Below are 22,185 nucleotides of genomic sequence, written 5' to 3'. Positions count from 1 at the left end.
ATTCCTTTGTCTGATACCTTTTTTTGCTGATCGTCATATTCCCAGAGCAGTTTTACTTTTTATTCTTATGAAACTAGGCTGAATTTGGCGTGTACCTGCCGAATGTTAATTGTGAAAATCGAAACTTATACGTCCAAGCCAGTAAAATGCTAATGAGCCCTGTTGAATATGATTGTTTATTTCGACACCGACTCGTCACATGTTTACTGCATCGATCGTTTGTCAACGAAGTGTGTCATAGTATCTCAATGGAGAAACGCATTTTTTTATGCTTCTCTGAGGAAGGACAATAAAAAAATACCGCTCCTACTAATTAATACCTTTAAACGCACTCATTACTTTATTGATACCATCACTTTTCAATGAAGGTATTTATCGTCACAGTTGACAGTGTTAAAATGAGACTGGGAAAGTCTGTGAAATGAAAATACTTGAGGTTTATTTTAATTACTTAGTATATTTATTCCTATAAACTACAGATTCATAGTTTAGAAGTGTACACAATTTCATTGTCACTCGTCGTCACGTCTTAAGCTTATTCAGTTTATATGTGGTTGATTACACTGAATCGCGTTTCATCTTGCAAATAATAAATAAATGTCGCCCGAACCTAGAATATTTAATTCTAATTCTCATGATTCATGATGAAAAAATGCTGGTTGGTGAGCGATTTTGCTTTTGAAAAGTGCTGACTCTATAGGGGCAATCTTCACCCGCAAAATGCTCTGAGACTAAATTGTACTCTAGATGATGAAAGTAAAATTTTTCGATGCAAAAATTTTAATTCCATTCAAGTGCACCTATCACACACTTAATATCGACAACTACTCGAGGCCTTTATGGCATGGCAATAGCGACGGCGGAAGCAGATCATCCGCCTCGGACTCATTCACCAAAAAAAGTAGCTGAAATGTATACAAAATGATATATGAACGTATTTTTCGTATACGCAGAAATCCAGTGCAGCGAAGGTTAAAGAATCAGTCAAATTAGTCAGCATGATTCATCCAATTCGATTATAAAAATACTTTTCTAACTATGTATTAATCATCACTGATCAAGATAGGATGAATGAATAATTTCTCACACACTCATTTGACAGAAATTGTGAACAAAAGATGCACTAGCTCGTCGTATTACAATTTCGCACTGTCATCACCAAAAATTCCAGAATATTCTCTGTTGAGCAAGAGTTCTTATCCAAGCAGGCCAAGCAGACTGAAAAGGGGGCCTCGGCTGGGCGGGGGCCTCACCAGTCTCGGGGGCGGTCTCAGGTCGAGGAGACCGTCATCAGGACCGGAGGGACTTGAGGGAGGGGATCCTCTGGCCAGAAGAGGCGACGAGGACAAGGGTGGGCCAGGAGGACCTGAAGGACCGATGATTGGGCCTGGAGGGCCCAGTGGGCCGTTGAACAAGGCCCTTCCACACTGGGCCATGCAGACGTCGTCCCTGCGAACCGCCGCAGGGCCGGCTCGGCTGATCAGAACGTTGCAGTCAGTCACCCTGATCGATCTGCACCTCATCTGAAATTAAATATAAATTCATTTAACATTTATCTATGTAAATTAAATTTTAATAATATTCTTACCCCTGTGGGTGTGCACTGGCAGCTTGTGCACGGCGAGACAAGTTGTCTGGCACCCATCCTCACAAGGCGGCCATTGAACTGACAGGAAGCGCCAGGTGGAGCCCCAGCAGGTGCAGGCGGACCGGCGTTGAGTGCTCTTCCCTGTGCACCAGCATCTCGCCAAGCATTCAGGTCGATTCCCGGCAATGTTGGGCAGTTGATGCGCGGATTCCTTAAATAATTTTTAAATTCGTTAGTATAAAATCATCAGAAAAGGGTTTCCTCTCTTACGTTGATCCGTTTGGTTGGTCGAAGGCAATAGGCTGGATGTCGATAGGCGCGTCCATGTTGTGGCAGAGGACTTTGGAGAGACTGGCCTTGCGCAGCTCCGACAACTGGGCAGGTGAGAACCTTTCGACCTGAGAGCCGGTCTCGTACCAGAATCTGTCACAGTCTCTGAGTTGCCTGAACTGCCGGCCGATGATGCAGGCGAAGGTTGGGCCGACTAGTCCTCCAGGTAGGGCGGTTTCACTCAAACCTCCAGGGAACAGCTCGACGTCATCGACGTTCTCGTACACATTTCGCAGTCTTTCAATTGCTTCAGTCGGCATTTCGCGTGAAAAGTCTTCCCAAACGACAGCCTTCGGCAGGCCGCACCTAGCGCGGTATTCATTGTAAGGCTGCAAGGCGTGGTCACGACCTGGAATTTCAATTGTAAAATAATCTCTAATAAAATTAAACCAGACGGTTTTACCTCTCTGAATGTTGAGCGCAGCCAAGTCCATTCCTGAATGTGGACTCCTACGCACTTCAAACAAGTGGTTTGTAACCTCCCCGGTTATAAACCTGTCCATGTCTTCCATCGGGGCAGCGAGGAGTCCTCTGGTCAGTTCGTCAAACATCCTGGGCGCGAGCAGCATGCTGGGGTCGAAGAAGGCGTCCCTCAGCAAAAGTGGCGGGGTCAGTGGCTCCCAGCGCGCACCAGCGCGGGGCAAATGGGGTCGGAGCAGGCTGTGACCGAATCTGAAGGCGGCCGTGGCGAATTCGTTGAAGACACTTGGATTGCAGGTCGAATCATAGCCTGGAGAAAAATCGCAAAATTTGAAAACTCAACAATAATTGGTCATTTTGATCCATTTGATATCCTTCATTCAAATATTAATTATGTACTATAAGAGAGGCATGCACATTTTAAACCAAATTGGGGAAACTATGAAAAATCTTAAATAAACTGTTCAAGAACATTTCCAGCAAGCGCAAAAAATTGAACTTTATAAACAAAATATAAAAAATTCCAAGTCTGGAACAGATTGATCTAGTCAGGGAATTGGAAACTATATAATATAATTTATATTTTTCCCTAAGAGAGTGCGAGTTTCAGATCTGTTTTTGGATGAAAATTTTAGTATAGTAATTAGTGACACCTCCTTACCATTGTAATATCCGTCACTTTGGAGTCCAAGGTTGTACTTCCTGATGGCCTCGGGTCCCAAAACCCTGGGCAAAAACTCCGAGAAGGTAATGTGCTGGGTTTGGGCCGCGACAATCCGCCTCGCGTGGTGGAACACGGTTTCTTCGCTCCAACGGGGGTTGATCAAGTGCAGTGCGTCGGCAAGTCTGTTGTGTTCGCGCATGAACATGGTGTGCATGATGGTCAGACCTGGCTGTTCGCTAGCCCGGCCGTCGCCGGCAGCAAAGCACAGACCATTCTGCGAGCGGCACTCAGGGTTGGTGCCAACCTGGGGAAGCAGCTCCCGGACTGGCGCGTTGGGTGCCAGAGGTGGGAGGATGGTTGTGTTCATGCGTCCACCTGATCCTCGCAGGGATGTGATTCGGCAAATGTGTTCACCATAAACGTGCGAAGCGTCAAGGAAGGCTGAGTTCTGGTTCACCTGCTCCCTAGGACCTGCAAATTGCAACGAATAATTAAAACTCAATTAGTTATCATTTAAAATAAAAACAAACCGATGGTGAGTTGTCCTGGAAGGGATCTCATGAAAGAGAAACACTTAGGCCTGCCGTTGGTGTTGTTGAGAGGAGGGTGGTATGGGTCGCCAGGAGGAACCGGAATCGGCATACACTCTGGGTGAACTTGTCTGGCCGAATCGCAGTCCCTGCAGTCGGGGATGGAGACGAAAAAGCCGCGATGGACCGGGGTGAAAGAGATATCGTGATCCAAGAATTGCGCGTACTGCATCAGCATGAGTGAGTAGCGGGCGTGCAAGTGGCTCACATCTGTGTGCACTGACGTTGAAACCTGAAACGAAAATTAAATTTGAATAAAATTTAAATAGTAAAATTGTATTTAAAAATTGATCGACTGCATAGCGAACAATACAGGTATTAAAAAAGAAAGTTTGAAGTTATGCAACTGGCCGCACACGCTTGTACTGCGGGAAGTATTCTATCTGCGTTGAGTGTTTAACATTCACACTTCTTAACACATTTGAATTAATAGTAATTGTTAACTATTGATCTACTTACAGTTCTTGGCGAGGGCAACGGTTTTCCACTGACACCAGTGGTCCTTGGGTGCGACACTCCATTTTCATAGACCGCAGGGAGCATACGGGCGAAAGGTGTCAGGGACCGGCCCATGTTAGGTCTGCGCAAATTGTTGCACACTCCGCTGAATGTCCTGAAGGGCGACGTTGGGTCGCAACCTGAGGGACCAGGCTCCGTCAGACCGCATCTTTGGAGACTTGCAGGGGGAGCGATCACTTCTTGGAATTCAGAGTTTGAAGGGCCGGAAAGGCTGGGACCACTGTTAGGAGTAAAGCCTCCTGACAAGGTGTTGTCGTCGAAGATACTGTTTGGTCCAAAATCGATGAGGTCACCGGCCAGTTGGCGACGAATGCGGTTGCTCTGTACTCTACAAATTCAACGGAATTAAGTTAAAAATATCGAAATTGTAAAAATATATTTCATTCGGCCTATTAATGAAGTTTATTGTCATCAGAGCGCGAACAACAAAATTACTTAGCATCCTTTGTGCTTTGAAACCTTGGTGAAAAATGGCAAAAACTAGTTGCCACTGACATATACATTTTTTAGGCAAATCAGAGAAATTTTTAATTACGGTCAAGATCAAGAAGAAGGACGGTGCCACATTGAAAATGACAGTGATTAAATTTCACAAAAACCGCTTTGTTTATAATACCTGAAAAGTTCTTCAGAGGCCATCTCGTAGACGTGGGACACGTTGGCCAGCTCCAGGGCGTCCAGGGTCGGCTTGTTGAAGGCGGCCGCGGTGCCCTGCGGCGAACGAGGGTCCACACCTCCATCTGCACGGCAAATTCAATTAGCACCGATCACGGAGGAATCATTTTCATGCAAATTGATATGAAGCAGCCAAGCGCCAAATTTGCATGTGCAAAAGTAGGTGAGCACGGCCGTAAATCATCTCTCCATTAGTTAATTGAGCAAGAAAGTGAGAATCTTTTTTCATTATTTTCTCGCGTGCGTGCATGCGTTCACACATATTGATTTTTCAACGGCTATTAGGTGCTGACTGGCCAGTTTTTCGATCGGTTGCGTGTGAAAAGAGTGTACTAAATATGTATAGTTTCACAAGCCATTTTTTAAATGTAAACAAGGAAGTGTGGGTACTATAGGAGTCTGCGAGTTTGTGCAATGTTACACATAATATACTAATTATCAAACACAAAGCAAATGCTTTCCCATGTACGCAGGAGCACTAAATTCTACTACGCGGGCTCACACGTCGAAAGTGAAATATTACGAATGATGCGACAAGCGCGATGACAAAGGAACATTAATACGTGCGTCACGCATGTTCCTTTTGTGCGCTAATTTACTGCGCATGAAAACGATGTGTAGTAAAATGTTATAGCCAAACAAATCTTCAGCGATTGGTAAAAGGATCGGGCACTTTTTTGGCCTAGCTTTTTACGATCTATTTGGTGATTAAAAATATGAGAGTGCAGTTTTTGTTGGTGAGAAGGAAGCGGGCTGCCAGCTTGACAGACTGAAGCACGTTTTATAGTAGGATATTATTTTCCTGTCAGAGCATTCAAAACCAACAACAGGGTGGTTAAAATGAAAGTAAAGATTTTAGATACAGCAGGAAATAAATTGTAAATTTTAGAGCTGAAGGGATTCAACCAAATTCTGAATTTTTTAGCCACATTAAAGTAGTAAGAGTTGTTTTCAATAATTTTCAGGTAACATTTAAAATTATTCAAGCAACCTTGCATTCTTAAAAGTTATAACTCTCCATAGCAAATTATTAAATTAATGAATACATAACAGTTAAAAAAGAGGTTTTATTTAAGCACTCACTTTTACTCCACATAAGGAACTCTTCCTCCCTTCTAGCCTTGATCTTCTCCTTCGCACGTTCCACTGCTCTCATCACCTGGTCCTTGGTGAACAACATTCGCCCTGGGGGTTCCCATGGCGGTGGTCGGCGATCTTCTGGCGCGGTCAGATCTGGGATCTGTGTAAATTGCGCCTGTGCGAATAAACATATCGATACCAATCTGAAATAAGAAAAAACAGAGGGTTGTTATACTGTTTTCTCACACTTTGTAAGAACCGAAAGGTCTAATTTCTAATTTTAATCTCAATTCAAGTAGGTCAAATTTGAGACACTGACCACTATATGCAATTTAAGGAATAATCTTTCGTGAGTGTTTACTTCTTAAAGAAAGTTAACTGTCTGGTTTCGCAACGCATAGAAAGTTATCTATGTAAAAATTTGCGACAGATCTCACTTGAAATTGCTATTAATAGCCCCCATTACCGAGGGCAAAACAAACTGCAAGAGACTTAAACGCACGATTACCATTTTAGAAGCTTTCAAACATCATAATTAGCAAGAGAAATAAATCTGCCACGTGTCATTTTTTTTTCTTAGCCACGAGTATTATGGCGACGGCTGAATTGCAGCACAATCAAAACTGTTGGGCTTTGTAATTATCCGCGGAGGGTCTGCCGAGCGCGTTTGGATCATTTCAGCGTGACCGGTTTGGGTCACTGGCAGCTCATCGAGAAAGTGCAAATTTTTAATTATTATTCGTGGCGTCGGCAGAGATGCGGAGCAGTTTCCCTTTTTAATGTCCAGCTCGGTGGCAAATTGAGCTGCCAAAAGTTCAGTTATAATTGAGCAGTGAAAACCATAAATTAAATGCCAAGATTTTTTTATTTTGATTGCATGCAGATCAAAATGTGAGAGGAGTTAAATTAAATTTATGCTAATGCGGTAATAAAAGGTGAGGAAAACGGAGGCGATAAGCGGGCGCGAACTTATCGCATGGCGGATATTGTGCTCAAGATCTTGATTCCGGCCACTTTCACTGCGCTCTGCAGCACTTCTTGTGTGTGTGTTTGCCTGGATTAATATATGTATGTGACCTAGGTCCGTTAGCCGACCTCTTAACCACGAGAAGAGACGCACTCTCACTGACAGTGACAACATTTAGATCGACCAAAAGTCGACACTTTGTCCCTAGGATTGATCTTACTTTTCACATTTGAATGCTAATCTAATTTCGCTCTGCTATTGGTTTCAGCGGCAGTCAACTTTCAAACCCACTCAACGGCGCCTGTCCGCTGATTGTTTTGACTTTTTAATCGATACGGCAATCCGCAGAGAGGAGAAAACGTTTAATCTTGAGATTACTAAACCCGACTATACGACAAGAGATCTCGCGATCAATGTGGAGAATGATTGTGCGAAATTTGCAGATGGTATTTAATTCAAAATTTAAATGTTAGCGTCGTAATAAAAATTCCGCAAAAGAAATTTCGCAGCTTTCAGCCAATTGAGCAACTACTGCGGCGCCACAAGTTTTCCTCGTGTTTTCATCGGCCGCGCGGTCCTGCCCTGGCGACAATCAGCGCAGCAGCAGCAGCAGCTTTGTGCCACTCTATGGTGTGCCTGACCCGCATAAAGTTGACGAGAGATGACTGACCCCTTTCGTTGGCGCGTTATGACTCTGCATGATGTCATCGTTTCATTTCCACCGGTGCGAGGCACACTTTATCAATGTGTGTAAATTCAGTTCATCCTCTCTCACTGATACATCTTTGAAGGCACATTTTCAGCACAGGTATCAAAAAATTGGCGCTGCGGGAGACAACAGAATGACTCGGCAACTGACAATGAGTGAGGTGTCAAGTCGAGGATTACGTGTTGCTGATTGCTACTCTATTTAGCCGCAATTACGTTGTAGCTGTCGCACAGGTGCCATGAGAGCGCAGTTCGAAACTCACGACTCTTCACTCATCTTTACACAGCCGATATGAACAAGGAGATTGAAAGAAACAATGAAGATGACTATTGAGAATGGACCATTAACATTTTCAGACTTGCATAATATATTTTATTTAAATGTAATCGCAAAGATTCAATTATATGCGAACACTTTCTTGCACTTCATGATTGTCACAACTCTCAGTCTCTACACAATTGAAATTGAGCGCTCGTACGCAAGAGCAAGAGCACACACATCCTGCTCACCTTACTTAAGAGAGCACTCCGCCTTTGCACTATCTCCGAGAATGTGGGGTATTTAAATAAATGTTCAAAGGCCAAACAATGCGAAAGCGGAGGAAGAAAGTGCCGAAGCTGACTCGCTTGAGCACATATGCTTGGCTCAGTTGCGAAGCTGTCACAAAAATGAGTTTGCAAAGGAATACGAGTGTGCATACACCTAATTTGTGAATCAAATAAGTAGGTATGTATAATCATCATCAAATAATCGTGCCCAATGTGGTAAGGAAATTTTATAATGGCAATGTGCATAGATAATTTCTGCAAGAGCTAACTGTTGTACCAAGACAATCGCAATAAAGTTTTAGAGCGACGCACTTTTTAACCAATGCTCGTCAGCATTTTTTCTCTCTCTGAAATAATACCGTCACAAATAGGGTCTGAGCATTCCTTCTGCTTTGAGAATCTACTCTTTTGAGATGACTTCACCAAATCGATCATCTGGTGTCAATGGAATTACCTTTCATGTACCACAAACGTGAAGATGATGACGATTCATTCATTAGCAGAGGAGAGAGCTGGTTGACTTCAATCATCCTCAAAATATGTCTTGCATGCGCACATTCTCGTTTGCCCCAAAAATAAAAACTCGCTATGTCAAATTTCGAGACTCGTAACATCCAAGTGTTGTATGATATAGATGAAAGATCTGACAGCTAAGCTAATTTAAGAGAAACGTTGCATCGCGAATAATTGCACTTTCGTCTTACTAGGAAAACCTTTCATTTTGATACTGCATGTCTAGCCGCTGGGCGCTCAATATGCACTTTTTTCTCTTCTGCCTTGGACGAATTAATCACTCTCACCTCCAGTTTTGTTTTCCTCACGTTTTATTGTCCATTTTCATGGTGTGCCTCCGAGTTAATTAATTCTTAATGATCGTTTTGGAAATTTCGTGCAGAGCCGTCTTTCACTCAAATTAAGAACACGCGAAAAAGTCTCCTCCATAACAGACAGGAGAGACCTGATTACAGTGATGCAACTGACAGATCGATGGTCTGATGGAAGTAAAAAGTTTTAACATGAATAAATTTAAATATAGAAAACCTGCAATTAAAATTTTTAGTTTCCTAAGGTGCGTTTCAAATAACGGCACCAAAGATCATTATGCAGCATTTAATAATTTACATTCGCCATTAAGGATTAAATTCCAAACATTTTCGTCTATTGATGTTTGCATTCTTCTCCGATAGGCCTCAGGAGAAATATAATAGATAATTTAATTTAAAAGTCAATATTTGGCTTCACTTGAGTATCCGGAGTGCACAGAGAATCAGGGTCGCGACCTTTAAGGTCATTTGCGTCTGTATATTAGGTTCGTCGTGGTTCCCTGTGGCCATATTTTCGCTTCGGGATCGCGGTTAATTGCAAATCGAGGAAATGATCAAACAAAGCATGACTTTATTCAAACCATTTTCCACTCAGGTTGCATCGCTTCGTGTCACGACATTGCAGAGATATGATTATAATGTTTAACGGCATGCACAATATAGAGAATGAGTAAAATCTTCTGATTTCTCGCCAGATGCGCATTGCGGAAACCAACAGGAATTTTCTATTTATTAAAAATCCACCGTGTGTGCAAATATTTGGAAAACCTTTAAGTGTTTGCACTTGTGATTTGCGAATCTTCTTTTCCCTGTCTGTCAAGCTTCCTGCGGCCTCGAAACTATAGTTGACAACTTTCATCAAGAGGGAATTGCGACGCAAAAGGTTTCTAGTATAGGTTATAAAATAATCAATTTTCGACTCGTATTTTCTAGACGACATTTTGAATTCCTCACAAAATGCTTCCAGCTTTCTTCACCACGTCCACTTTCAATCGCGATTCGAAAATATTCCTGCCTCACGTTCGCGTTCATTGTTTTTCTTTTTTCGCCCTTATTAAATACCGCTTTCGTCTCGTTACATTCAAAAGCGAATCGCGTCGGTAAAAGTGCAGATCCGCTATGCAGAGAGAAATTATCCTATAAGCAGAGAGCCGATGATAAATGATCCAAGGCGAATATTAGTGCGCTGAGATCACTCTCGACAACTGGCCAGACTGCATAGTATTTGCCCGCGCCGTCTCGATTATAAATAAGCTCACGTTGGTCTCGCTTCGGTCCCGTCCCTTTACTTTTCTACACACACTCGCACATACATCGAAAGTACCGTCGGAGTGTAAGTGAAGAAAGGGTAACCAAAGTAGGGCTCTCCTTACATCCTTAAAAGGATGCTGCACGGTGCGAAAATCCACGATTGGTCGCGTATGCGTGGAGAATTATTAAAACCGATCGGCAGATTAAAAAAAGGAACACAAAAAATGAAGCTTTGTAGGTCATTCGCTTTTAGCCTCGAGTTGCACGATGAAGGCACCCACGCAGTCCGGGGAAGGAAGAGGAGGTGAAAAGGTTTAACACAATTTAAGGATAGAGATGACGCGTGCCTTCCTCTGGCTTTGTTTTCCTGGCCGCTGAAAACTGCGTTTTGTTAGCGCCCGTGCCAACATTAATTTTGTAGCTCGCTTTGCCAGAAATGTTTCGTGATACAAACTTCTGTTTTCACATGGCCTTTAGTACCGATGATTCGGCACACGAAAGAAAAATTGACGACTTGTCTGATGTAAATGATGTAGATATAAAATCAAGACACAACAATATCAACTGTACGCATTTTTATGTGGAATTCTATGACTCCATTATTTATTACATATTTTGTCACTTATCATCATCATCATCATCATCTTAAAAACGCTTGATGAATATTTACATATATGTAGAAATTTTGTTTTGCTCCTTTTTCTAAATCTATAATTGTAATCAAATTCTCTAACAGTTACGAAATTTCAAACTATGGCGTGAAGCATAATGTTTTGCAGTAAATTTAATAATGGTCATCTTTAACCGTTTTTTCCAGAGCTTGAATTACGATCACGATCAATTGTCAGATTATCGCTCTCTTATTAAAATCTAATATTTAAAAAAGTCTGGGTACCAAAGTGAGTACCAACTAAGTAAAGAGAAAGGCAAGGATGGGATTTCATATGTTTAGTGTTGCACTTCCAATTAAACGCCTTTTCCAGGTCAAAGGTCGACCAAGCTATTATTTGTTGTACTCTTTTTCTCTTTTAAAATATTCACACAAATAAAAAGAAGAGGATGTCTTTATCACACAAAAGAATAAAGGGATAGTTGCGTGCGGAGAATAAAAAATCGAACAGGATTATGTCGTCGTTGTTAAAGATTTCTCGCCGATTAACGCTCGTTAGCGAATGACAATCACCAAACGTAGATTTAGTAGGTAGGTGGGTCATCAGGATCGCGTTGAATTCGCATCTGCCAGCCGACCTGAGAAGTCGGAGGAGAGAAGAGTGCGTGACACGCCTCTTGTTCCTTTGGCTTTTGTTTGAATCATTTCCAGACACGTGCTCTGTTGATTACATGCGCATCACTTACATGCATCGCAGCGTGCGCGTATTCGAAGCGGCAGGTATTTAATTAAGCTTGCTAGTTAGCACACTATATCATCATCAATGGTGATGCGCGAGCACGCGTCGGCCGAGTTCGCTCTCGAGTTTAATCGAAAGTACGATGCTCTCTCATTATTTCACGAGAAGTGTTGTTGTTAATTATAACCTTCACTTCCGTTTTTTTAATGAGTGTTTTAACGATTTAATGAGTTTATTAATGACTCAAGACTGTGTTTCTATTAATTTTTTGAGCTTATTACATATTATATTTTGTTAAATCCTCAACCAGGTGTATTTGATTAATTAATATATGCTGGGTGCTACACTGCTAATGGAGCAAAAGTACATCAGCATCTCTGCAAAGTGGTTTCGTAATCTATATACTGTCTAAAAACATAAAAGTTGTTTTCAATATGTATGAGCCGTGTTAATACTTAAAATCAAATAAGCAAACAAGTAAACCAGAGTCAACGCAGCAATACTTGTATGTTGTTTGCCAGGAATGGTGCCCTTTCTCACTTCATTTTTTACTTCTGACTTGTCTTATTGATGTATTTGTATATCTGTATTTAAGTGAGAATAAACATCTATATGTAAAGACAAACTTATTTCCACCTGTGTGGTGTCATAAAAAAGAGTATTGATTTTTCTGAAAATCTGCCGATGAAAGTGATAGGAGATCAGAATGAATTTCTCACGTTGGTGCATCTGCAAGGATATAAGCCACGATTCCCTCGTGAGATAAAATTACGTAACTTTCGTGCTGATTTCCTCGTGAAATCCCAGCTGGTGAGCATGCGTAGATGCGAATTTAATTAACTCTACATATGAACCCGAGTCTCGGTTTCCCTTTCTGTGATCGCATTGTGCGAAATGAAATTATGCAGAATCACTGGCCCATGCACAAAGGAGTTCTTTATCCGCGATTTGTGCACACATTTGACTAGTCGGTGATGAATTGTTTACGAGTGCAATAGCGCCGTAAAAGGAGCCCACAGCCAGCTCGGCAATTGTAATTACTTTCTAGCAAATTGCGAATTTCATCCATCAACATCGTTCAGCTTCTCGAGAGCAGCGTTGTTTAAACTAAGTGCACGCGCAAAATATTTATTATAATTGGCTTTGGAGGGGGAGCAACTGGCCGCGCAGAATGTGAAACGACCAATGCGTACGTACGTGCAATTAATTAAGTGCACGAAAATTGCGGCTTGGCTTTTTTATTGCTTTTACTAATTTGTTTGAAGCAAAATTTATCAAAGCATGTAAACATGAAAATATTCAAATGTGGCAGTAAACGTTCTCGTGCAGTTACAAGTCAAGCAATTAGTGAATCTCAAATATTTAAATGTCCTTCAGGAATTTAAAAAATTTTGCTTTTGAATGAATGCTGCTCCATTGAAGGTTGATTCCATTAATGGACCTTAGAAAGTTGAATTTGGCGAGTTGAATATAAGTTAATGTTTGATTTCTTTATAAAAGAGTGACAAAATACACGATAACGTATATATTTAGTGCTTCTGAATTAATTATCAAGATAACTGATTTTTTTGCCGTTCATCTGGTCGCTTAACTAGATTTTCCTATACCCTGACCAAAAGTCTGCTACTCTCGATAACGATCGCCGCCTCGATTTATATCCGGCATATGCTCTGCACGAAAGTTTTCTCCACAAACGTGTCCAAATTCGCATCACTAGTTCATTTTTTCCACCGACTTTTGATTTCACCTGCGCCGGGTTCAACACTCGAGCCGAGATCAGCTGTAGTGCATGTACGCACGTAAAAAGCAGGATCACGTCGGCGAGCGGTCAAGGAACCGCACCTGCGCTGCCAGCGCAGAGATGCACACTCGCGGCCTTAGAGCAAGCAACGCAAATTACAAATGAGACAATCACTAGTCAAATAATAATGGTAATAATCAGGCGGTGGCGCCTGTGGCGGCTGCCCGACAGCACAATAGACCGCGGAGAAAGTGAAGCCGAGATGATGATTATGTGTGCGACCATGGGAGAAAGCAGCACCGGCGGCTGCAGCCCGATCAGTAGCAGCCGAGGACGCATAATCGACAAAAGTGGAAGGTCAACGCTCAAAATTCAATCAGCTGCAACACTTTTTTGTGTCCACGAACGCGCGTGGCCACGGCTATTACGCGGACGGTCGTTTCCCTCGACGCACACGTCCTTCGCCTTTTTGTCCGCGCGGCACCAGCTTTTTATTATCATGGTTTCTAGAAGGATATAAATATGCGGCTCTGGTCATTAAGGAAAGTGATGAATGCCTTGTTTGGTCCTGTGGAATTTTGTGCGTTTGATTGAGATGTTGTGACTTTTTCCTCCTAATCCCAATGTCAGCGATTACGTTTCATGTTTGAGCATGGGGAATTAATTTTACTGATGAAATCGATGACAAATCTTGTGGTTCCAGAGAAACCGGGAGCTGAGAACCGCAAAATTTGGTTTAACTTTATTTCGGCATGAAATTTTATTACATTAAAAATTTCTCATAGTTTCTCTCCAGGTTTTGGGCATTATCTACAGAATTTTTAGATAAATTTTTCATGCACACAAAAGTTTTTCCTTGTTGTCGGTTGTGCAACTCTTCGGCTTGCCTCTATTGAAAAATAATTATTCGACAACACAAAAGGCGATTTCAACGAGCTTGCTGATTTTCTCCAAAGTCGAGATGTATCGATTAGCTGGCGAAACGCATTTCTCGCTCACTTCGACGCGAAAATCTCATTTGATGGGCGAAGAGAATTCGCCACGCATATATTTTTATGTTACAGCACGCTGTTGCAAAAATCTCATTTTCACTTGGCACCGTTCCAAAAATTTCCAGTGACTGACTAATTTATTCGACTGGCCTTTCCTTAAGCAATGAAATTTAATGATCGAGATTGCGGTCCATTTGCTTTTATTTATATACGAGTGATGCAGCTTTTTCAAAATTTGACGAGCAAATCCACTCTCTATTAAGGGTTTAAAGAAAGTGAAAATTCACTTTTATTACGCTCAATTGGTAACAAATTGACTTAAGTTTGATAAAAAATCCGATCATTTTCAATGATTTCACATTCACTGAGTGCAACATTTAAATTAAATTTTCTCCTTGAATAAATTTACCACTTGAGCTCCTGAAAGTTGTAGGTTGAAGAGCGAGCATCCAATTCAGTTTTATAAGTAGAGAGAATATGAACCGTTAATATATAGCTTATAGAGATGACTACAATAATGCGTGTTTAGTCCTTAAATTTAATTTAAACGGGCAATTTTTTTTAATTTAAGAGACCAGTTAGAAATTTGAGAATTTAAACGTCTGCATCGTATCTTACCAGTAAAATTGATCAGTTTCGTGTTTTGCACGTAAAAATGAGAGCAAACTTTATGAGTGCTTCCTTATTAACTCTAAACATTTTACAACTGACAGCCATTATCGGTGGACCCTCTGTGCAAATAAGAAAGCACTCTTCGGTTGTAAATCTTATCTTCTCTCTCGTGAACATCGTTGAATAACGCTCGATGGAGAATTCATTTACTAATAGCAATGTATCCGCAGCGAGAGATAACCGGATGATATCACCACCGAAAGTTTTTCTCTTTTTTTATGGTTGGCATTCATATAGCAGCGCTCATTGTCAGAGCAGCTTCCCTTTATTGTTTCTTAGTGGTTGCATGATTCGATTCCGTAATTTTGCTGCAGTAAAATATAATTGTGTATGCGAATGAGATTGAAATTTGCTGCACGTAACATAATCACACAGCACAATGTTCCAAAGCCACACATCGATCGCCACGCGGCGCACATCACTCCCAATAAAGAGAAGCACTTTCTCCAGAATGAATAATTCCACTCGCACACACACTCTCTGTGCTACCTTTTTGTTGATTCATTTTGCTATTCACTCTCTTTGCGTCTGCCAACGAAACTGAAAATCGTGCACCGGTGTTTTTGGCGCCGTGTCCTTTTCATTTGCTCCTTTAATTGGTCTCTCGACTTAATTGTATTTGGCAGTTGCTTCGATTTCCCTTTCATCAGCGGGAGAAATGCGGAGCCGACAAATTTCATCAAAATTGCACACAGCGCCGAGTTTGAAACTTTCAAATGGCGTGACCCTTTTTGAATAATCATTATGCAATTAAAAAGGCGATGATCTCCTCACTTTGCCTCTTCGTTGGAGGTCAAGATCACGAAAAGGGAGAAAGACTCTCTCTAGCTGAATAGGCGCGGGTCACAACCTCGCAGGCGTAAAGATAATAAAAACACACGCGACCGCGGCTCTATTAATTTCATGCTTGCCGAGACGAGATTGGCCTTGGAGATTTCCGTGATTAACCAGCAATTGATTACCACCCTGTGATTCCAAATCGGTGTTTATAACTTCATCAAAATCGGTGATTATTTGAAGAATAGCATTTTTAACTACCAGGTTCCAATGCTTCCAGCAAAAATTAAATACTGCATGGTGCCAATAAATGTTTCGATGTGCATTCATGTTAGCCAAACGCACATGAAGCAATAAAATATGTTTTGTAACTACTCATGACTATGACGCACGAACCAAAAAACCGTTGCCTAACGCTTACAACTTTTCAAGCAAAAATCCGCCCTGTCAGACTCTGTCTGGTCTGTGGGTCAAGGTTTACAACCACTACACGTTTGTGGAAAACCCAAATTTAAAATTCGTGCAAATGTCGGGAAAAAATTAAGTCACAATGTTCGGTTGCAATTCTCCCTTCAGTTAATTTAAAGCGAAGAAAGTCAAAAACTGACCTGACACGATGTCCGCCGGCGATGAGTGAGTAGTGTAGAACCGGTTTAGAGGAGTAGCGAAAATATAAACGCGAATTGCATCGCACACGCGTATATACATTCTTAAAAAACCTCACCACCTTAATTGGTCCTCTGTTTTTTGAAATTTATTTCACTGCCCCAGCGTCGACGAGAGATTACAAATGCGTAACGAGAGGCGAATCATTTCGACGGGGCCCGCAGCGACACGAGTTGCTCGGCACACTCGAGATCCGGCCGATATGCAAATTCGGCGCTGCACAATTTCTCTCCAGCCAGCCAGCGAATTTAACCTTTGACGTGCGCTGCCCTGACAGGTCGATTGAGTTATTATTATTGCCAGGTTAAAAATGTTTGCGCGTTTGCAGCGACAACGAGGAAGTGATACCGACGCATGCTCTTGACAAATTGCGCGCAAATCAGGCCCGAAATTGCTTTCACTTGCGCTCGAAGAAATTCATTTCTTCATTATTCAATGCATAATGGACTGCTCCGCGAATTCAGCTTGAATTATTGTTATTACACTCGCTGCCGGCTTCTGTGCGTCGCAGCCGCAAAGCTCCGCGTGTGTTTACGAATGTGAAATTTCAGAATCGTTTTCGAGAACTTGCCACCGGCTGCGTGTGCGGTCACACTTCATTATTACAGTTCGCATTGTGGCTGCATCAAATGATTCCGGCTCATTTCTCCCGCTCACAACAAAGACGCACTTGCTACAATGGAGGAGAGTGAGTCGATTGTAAAATGCACATCTTGAGTGCTCTCACTGCGAAACAGATCTGATCTTTTTGCACGAGCGCGACACTGCCGGGTTTCCTGGTGCGAGAGGTCAAAAAATTCAGCTCGCCATTTCACATAATCATCGTCATCAAAACGTAGAAAACGATTTGGTTTTTGTTACTTCTGCGAGTAGCATAAAAGCGTGTTTTGGTCTAAAGGGGATAGATCTGCACGAGTTGCGACGAGAAAATTATGGCAGAAATATAATGATTTCTACAGTGTCAGTCAGGAAGTTAGTAGGACTTTCTGCACCACAGCAAAAAAGGTTCACCTGTAAGTAACTGATTTTAAATTATATTATGCTATGAGAGGAAATGTGTCATTCCAATCATTTGTTTTGGTCGAGTTATATTCGAGGCAGCTCACGCGAAAATTACTTAAAATACACATTCCTCAAAAGTACTTTCATGGCGAAATCGAGGGTTAACTGCCTGGAAAAATTGATTCACTGATTCACTGTAAAAAATTCACTTAATCATTCGATATAAATATACGTGCAGTTATTTTCTCTTTGGTGTTGCAGAGAAAAAATTTTTAAATCAGTCATAAAAAGTATAGAAACAAATTGCGCCAAAATCAGATAGTAATTAATTCTTAAATAATTCCATGAAATGATCATAAAATATTTATACAAATAAATTAGTTCAAGAATTGAACCTCACTAAAAAGTTCCAATTAACCTGAAAATTTAAATCCTTCTTTGTTATCATGATGAAATGTGGGGGATAATATATCTTAGACTTTGAGGAAAACATGCAAAAATATTTTACGTACAAAAGCAAGTGACGTAAATGGCCACCCATTGACCCAAATGCCAAGGCCTTATCTTCGGAACGGTCAGGTTAATGAGGTGTTCCCTCAGGACCGAGAAGGTGTATCAAATTCGCACTGTTTTGGGCGTTCACCGGCGGTATGCATAAATTTACATCTGCTCACCATCGTTTGAATCAACAAAAGCGTGTATCATTGTGATTGTACAACAACTGTAAATATGACACGCTTGTAGAATAAATGCTAGAGAGTATCCAAACGAGAGCATACTCGGAATAATTTGAGAAACCTGTTTTGCATCGTGGTGGCTTACTTTTGCAAACAAGTTTTGCACGTCTTTTATCATACTGTCAAAATTTGTGTATGCGCTTTAAAATAACCATTAAGTCACTCCTATCTTAGCGGTTCAACAGGTATTTTTTGCAGATGGGTCTAAGGAAAGGTGCTGGAAACAATGGGTATCATTTTCGAAACAAGCGCCAGATCCAGAAAAATACGTAATGCCAAAATGTCGGGTCATTCCTAAACCAAAGAAATGCGCAGAAAGTCGCGTCTTCGGTCACTTCTCAATTTACGAGCTGCTGGCAATTTGCATTTTGGGTAGGAGCGCAATTTCACTTTATGTGCGCAAATCAGCGGCCCGAGGAGCCAAAGGCGGCCTAACCTCGCTACTAATAGGATTTGGTTGTCTCAATCCGCCTTTCCTTCGCGGCAAACCAGTCGATATCCTCCACCGCCCTAGAGCTGCTTCTGCTTAGAAAGTTGCACCAAAATATATTGAATAAAATAGAGGACCAGTCAAATGATGAAGTATCGGTTGTTGATAATTATCATCTGCCCAGCGAATTGTCCGCGCGCTCCGCCAATTTCACTTTTACACTCGGCAACATGTGCGAATTTTGCGCCGAAAATGTGCCGCGAGTCACAATTTAATCATCGGCATAAATTATATGGATATGCATAATAATATATGGCAGTGTTTCCCTACAGAGCCAGAATTTCCTGATTCGACACGTCTGCTGGCACTCGGCAAACTGTTTTATGGCGACCACTTGCACTTTTCAACTCTCAATTTAAGGCAAATTAAAGCAAACAGAGCACTTTTTCTCACGCGAATTGCGTCACTCGGAGCTGCTTCTCTTTGGGCTACTTTTTGGCCTAATAAAAGAAAGCGAACACGCAATCTGCATTGTTTCTCACTTAGTCTGCCAGGTTGGTTACTTTTTACACAGGAACTGTGCGTATCACGTTAGAGGGAAGTAATAATTTATGCATTACATCATGCGTAAGAGGTTATCTGATGCTGACCTGGTATTTAACTTTGGTGCAACCACGTGCATGTTCTCGTTTTCATGCTGGCTGCATGTCGAGACGGTGTGTCTTTTAATTTGTTACACAACGTCTTAATTAAATTAGGCTTAGTTACTCAACGTAAAATTTCCGCCACCGCAATTAAATACTAGAACTTACAGTTAAATTAGATATATACTTTCTTTTTCCAGAAACTGCGGTTATTGCGTTTGATTTTGTGACACATAATTTTCTAATAGCAGCAATAATTTGGTACTAAAAACACGCTGAATATCTCAATTTCTTTAACAGTCAAAGCAATATGTGACATAAATTTTTGAATGCAAGTTAATATCGAGTTATATATACTCATAATTAATCTTCTGGATTTATTTTTCAACGCGTGATTTCAATTAAGGTAAAAATATACTAGATTATACCATTATAAGTAGATTTGGATTTGTTTGAATAGGAGCTTGAATAGGAAGACTGTCATATTATCTTTACGAATAAAATTAAATTAATTGACCATGCAGAAAATCAAAATACAATTTGACGTGATAGGCGTTGATTTCAACGGAAAAGCGTTTTAATTTCAATATGCAACATTCCTCCTTGGCCAAGAATTTTTCAAGATTCAAGGGTGTGACCGGCGCCAGGCGCGTGCAGCAAGTGGCAAAAAAGCAGAACAATGCGGATGGGATTATAAAAATCAACTTCCCTCCGAGAGAGCAATTACATACCAATCCCTGAAAAAGCTGTTAGCAAAATGTATAATTAGCAGTCATGCCTTGTTGGTCCCATTCATATGCAAATTGGAGGAGAGCAAACAATGCAAAGAGTCTCCCAGAAGCCGCGGTTCCTTTGTGGTCTTAGCATTGATTTTTCCTTGGCCTTGCCCGAAAACAAGCGTTTATGCAGCCGGCGCTAATGAGGAGAGCTAGCAAGAAAAGACGGACGTGAAACCGAATCTGCGCAGATGGATTCCCGCGAGATAAGCAAAATGCAATTACGCTAGGTGAGCATGCAGATTCGCATCGAGTCAATTGTTGAATCGGGTTTTAATTGCTCGCGGGGCAGAGTGAAACGTTGCGGTCTCCCTTTCTTTTTGTTTCTTCCGCCCAGGGCAAACTTGGCCGCTGGTTTTTATAATTTTCCTCGCGCACACTGGTGCAAGCAGCGTAATTATTTTCTCGTTTAAATTCAAAGCGGATTACATGAGAGTTACGCGCGCGCCACAGCAAAAACCAAAGCAGACGGCGTGAAAACATTTTGTGCCGCGGGCAACGTGCGTTTCTTCCGAACGGGTGTTTCACTGGTGAAGGCCATCAAGGACGTGACTTTTTGGAGGCACAATCTTTTGTTTTATTCAAAAATGTTTCACGCCATTGGGTTGTCATTGGACCAACATGCAAAGTTGAATTTCATGTTTTGCCCAATTACCGAAACTCCCTAAAAAAGTAAGAGTGCCCGGCTACGAATTGATAAAAGTTCAGCACACGTTTACATTGTTGGAAAAATTTCTGCATAAATATTTGAAATAATTTGCAACTAAGAAACCATTTGGTGAAAAGGACATCGTATTTTTTTTATTCGATTGAAACAATTTTGTTGAAGTTCATGGAGTACATTTAGCTCAAGCAGTAGCTACTACGTATGATGAAGCCTGAATTAAACTCTTTTAGAAACAAGTTATGGAAGAGTAAACTATCTTGTAATTTTAAAATGTTACTGCGTTTTACCTTTAACAAAATATTTTTCATGAAGTATTATTTTTAGCTTTTAGCAAACTGTCCAACTATATTATTCGAACGCAATTCTCGTGTGGTTTCATTATTTAATGCCCAAAACTGCACAAGATTTTCATGATTTGTGAGTTAAGCAATTGAATTATCGCCGCGAAACAAACACGATTTTGACACGTGCCAATTTGGCCATGATTGCTGCAGAGCACAACGCCAAATTGTTTATGCTGCGCTTTTACAGCTGTAGCACGACGCTAAGTGTAAATTGCAGAAGAAAGGCATCGACGACCATGGCAGATTGTTAACTTTATACAATCGGCAGCATAATCAGGTGGATCGACTATTATAGCGTTGAATTATCGCTTATCTATTTTGCAATGGCATTCAAATCATATCAGGGCAATATTGACCTGAATAAAAAATTTGAAATTTTATCAAACAAATTAATTTATTTAAATTTTATATTTGAATCCTGGTTCAAATATTATAGCGAATAATTCGTAAAATTAGCTCTTAATTTTGTATTTCTTGTAACAATTTAATACACACAAAGTGACTTTTAATTTTTACCGAGTCTAATCCTCACATATTTGGATCAAAACCTTTTTTTAAACAGTATTTGACCAAAAATTTTAATCAACTGTATTGCCATGAACATTGAATCTTTTGATACTATGCCTAGTTATTTATCTTTTATCTTGAATGCAGAATAAATAAATAAATAAACAAAAATTAAAATACTAAAAATGGTACGCTGATGATGTCCAATAAATAAATAATTTATAAAAATACTTAAATAAAAATAATATTCCGTTGAGAGCAGATGTAACAATTTAAAAATTTCAAAGTCCAAAAAAGACAGTACTCACCCTAGTATATGGCTGGCTCTGTACATGGCTGTGCGATCACTTGCGAATATGAAATTGAACTGAGCTTGCACCGGGCGCGCGAGTGTAGTAAAGAGCGCTCGGAAGTTGCTGGTCCCTGGCCGTCCTTCCCCTGAGCGGCTTATGGAAATGCACGACAAACACGTTGGGGGCTGGCTGGCTGCAGTGGGGGCATCGGCCAGGTGGGGGCTGTGGGTGTGGAGGAGGCACTTCGCATCTCGTCCTGACTGTGTGCAAGTGTGACCAACTAACCGAGATCGGAAACTTTCACCCCTGACGCTCGCTTGCTCGGTGATGTTGTTGTGCCGGCTGCGCGCGAGAGTGCAAGCACGCCAGCTAGCAGCGGAGGAGAATTTCGCCGCTGCTCCTCGATCTCTGGCTCTGGCATTG

The 22,185-nt window shown here is 41.2% G+C and overlaps 1 protein-coding gene across 1 annotated transcript; it reads right to left on the bottom strand.

Moving 5' to 3' along the window:
- Nucleotides 1-437: 437 nt before the first annotated feature.
- On the bottom strand, nucleotides 438-22,027 carry LOC135939353 (chorion peroxidase-like). The gene is made up of 10 exons (XM_065483680.1): nucleotides 21,778-22,027; nucleotides 5,870-6,069; nucleotides 4,728-4,851; nucleotides 4,052-4,439; nucleotides 3,533-3,824; nucleotides 3,000-3,473; nucleotides 2,322-2,648; nucleotides 1,859-2,267; nucleotides 1,589-1,799; nucleotides 438-1,523 (listed from the first exon to the last, which is right to left on the bottom strand). Exons 1-10 carry the CDS (start codon nucleotides 21,801-21,803, stop codon nucleotides 1,197-1,199), a joined length of 2,778 nt encoding a protein of 925 aa, XP_065339752.1. The 5' UTR covers nucleotides 21,804-22,027; the 3' UTR covers nucleotides 438-1,196.
- Nucleotides 22,028-22,185: the final 158 nt, after the last annotated feature.

Source organism: Cloeon dipterum, chromosome 3, assembly GCF_949628265.1.
Source record: "Cloeon dipterum chromosome 3, ieCloDipt1.1, whole genome shotgun sequence".
Classification (NCBI taxonomy): Eukaryota; Metazoa; Arthropoda; class Insecta; order Ephemeroptera; family Baetidae; genus Cloeon; species Cloeon dipterum.
The sequence above is the reverse complement of the archived record's forward strand: the minus strand, read 5'-3'. Positions and strand labels throughout refer to the sequence as shown.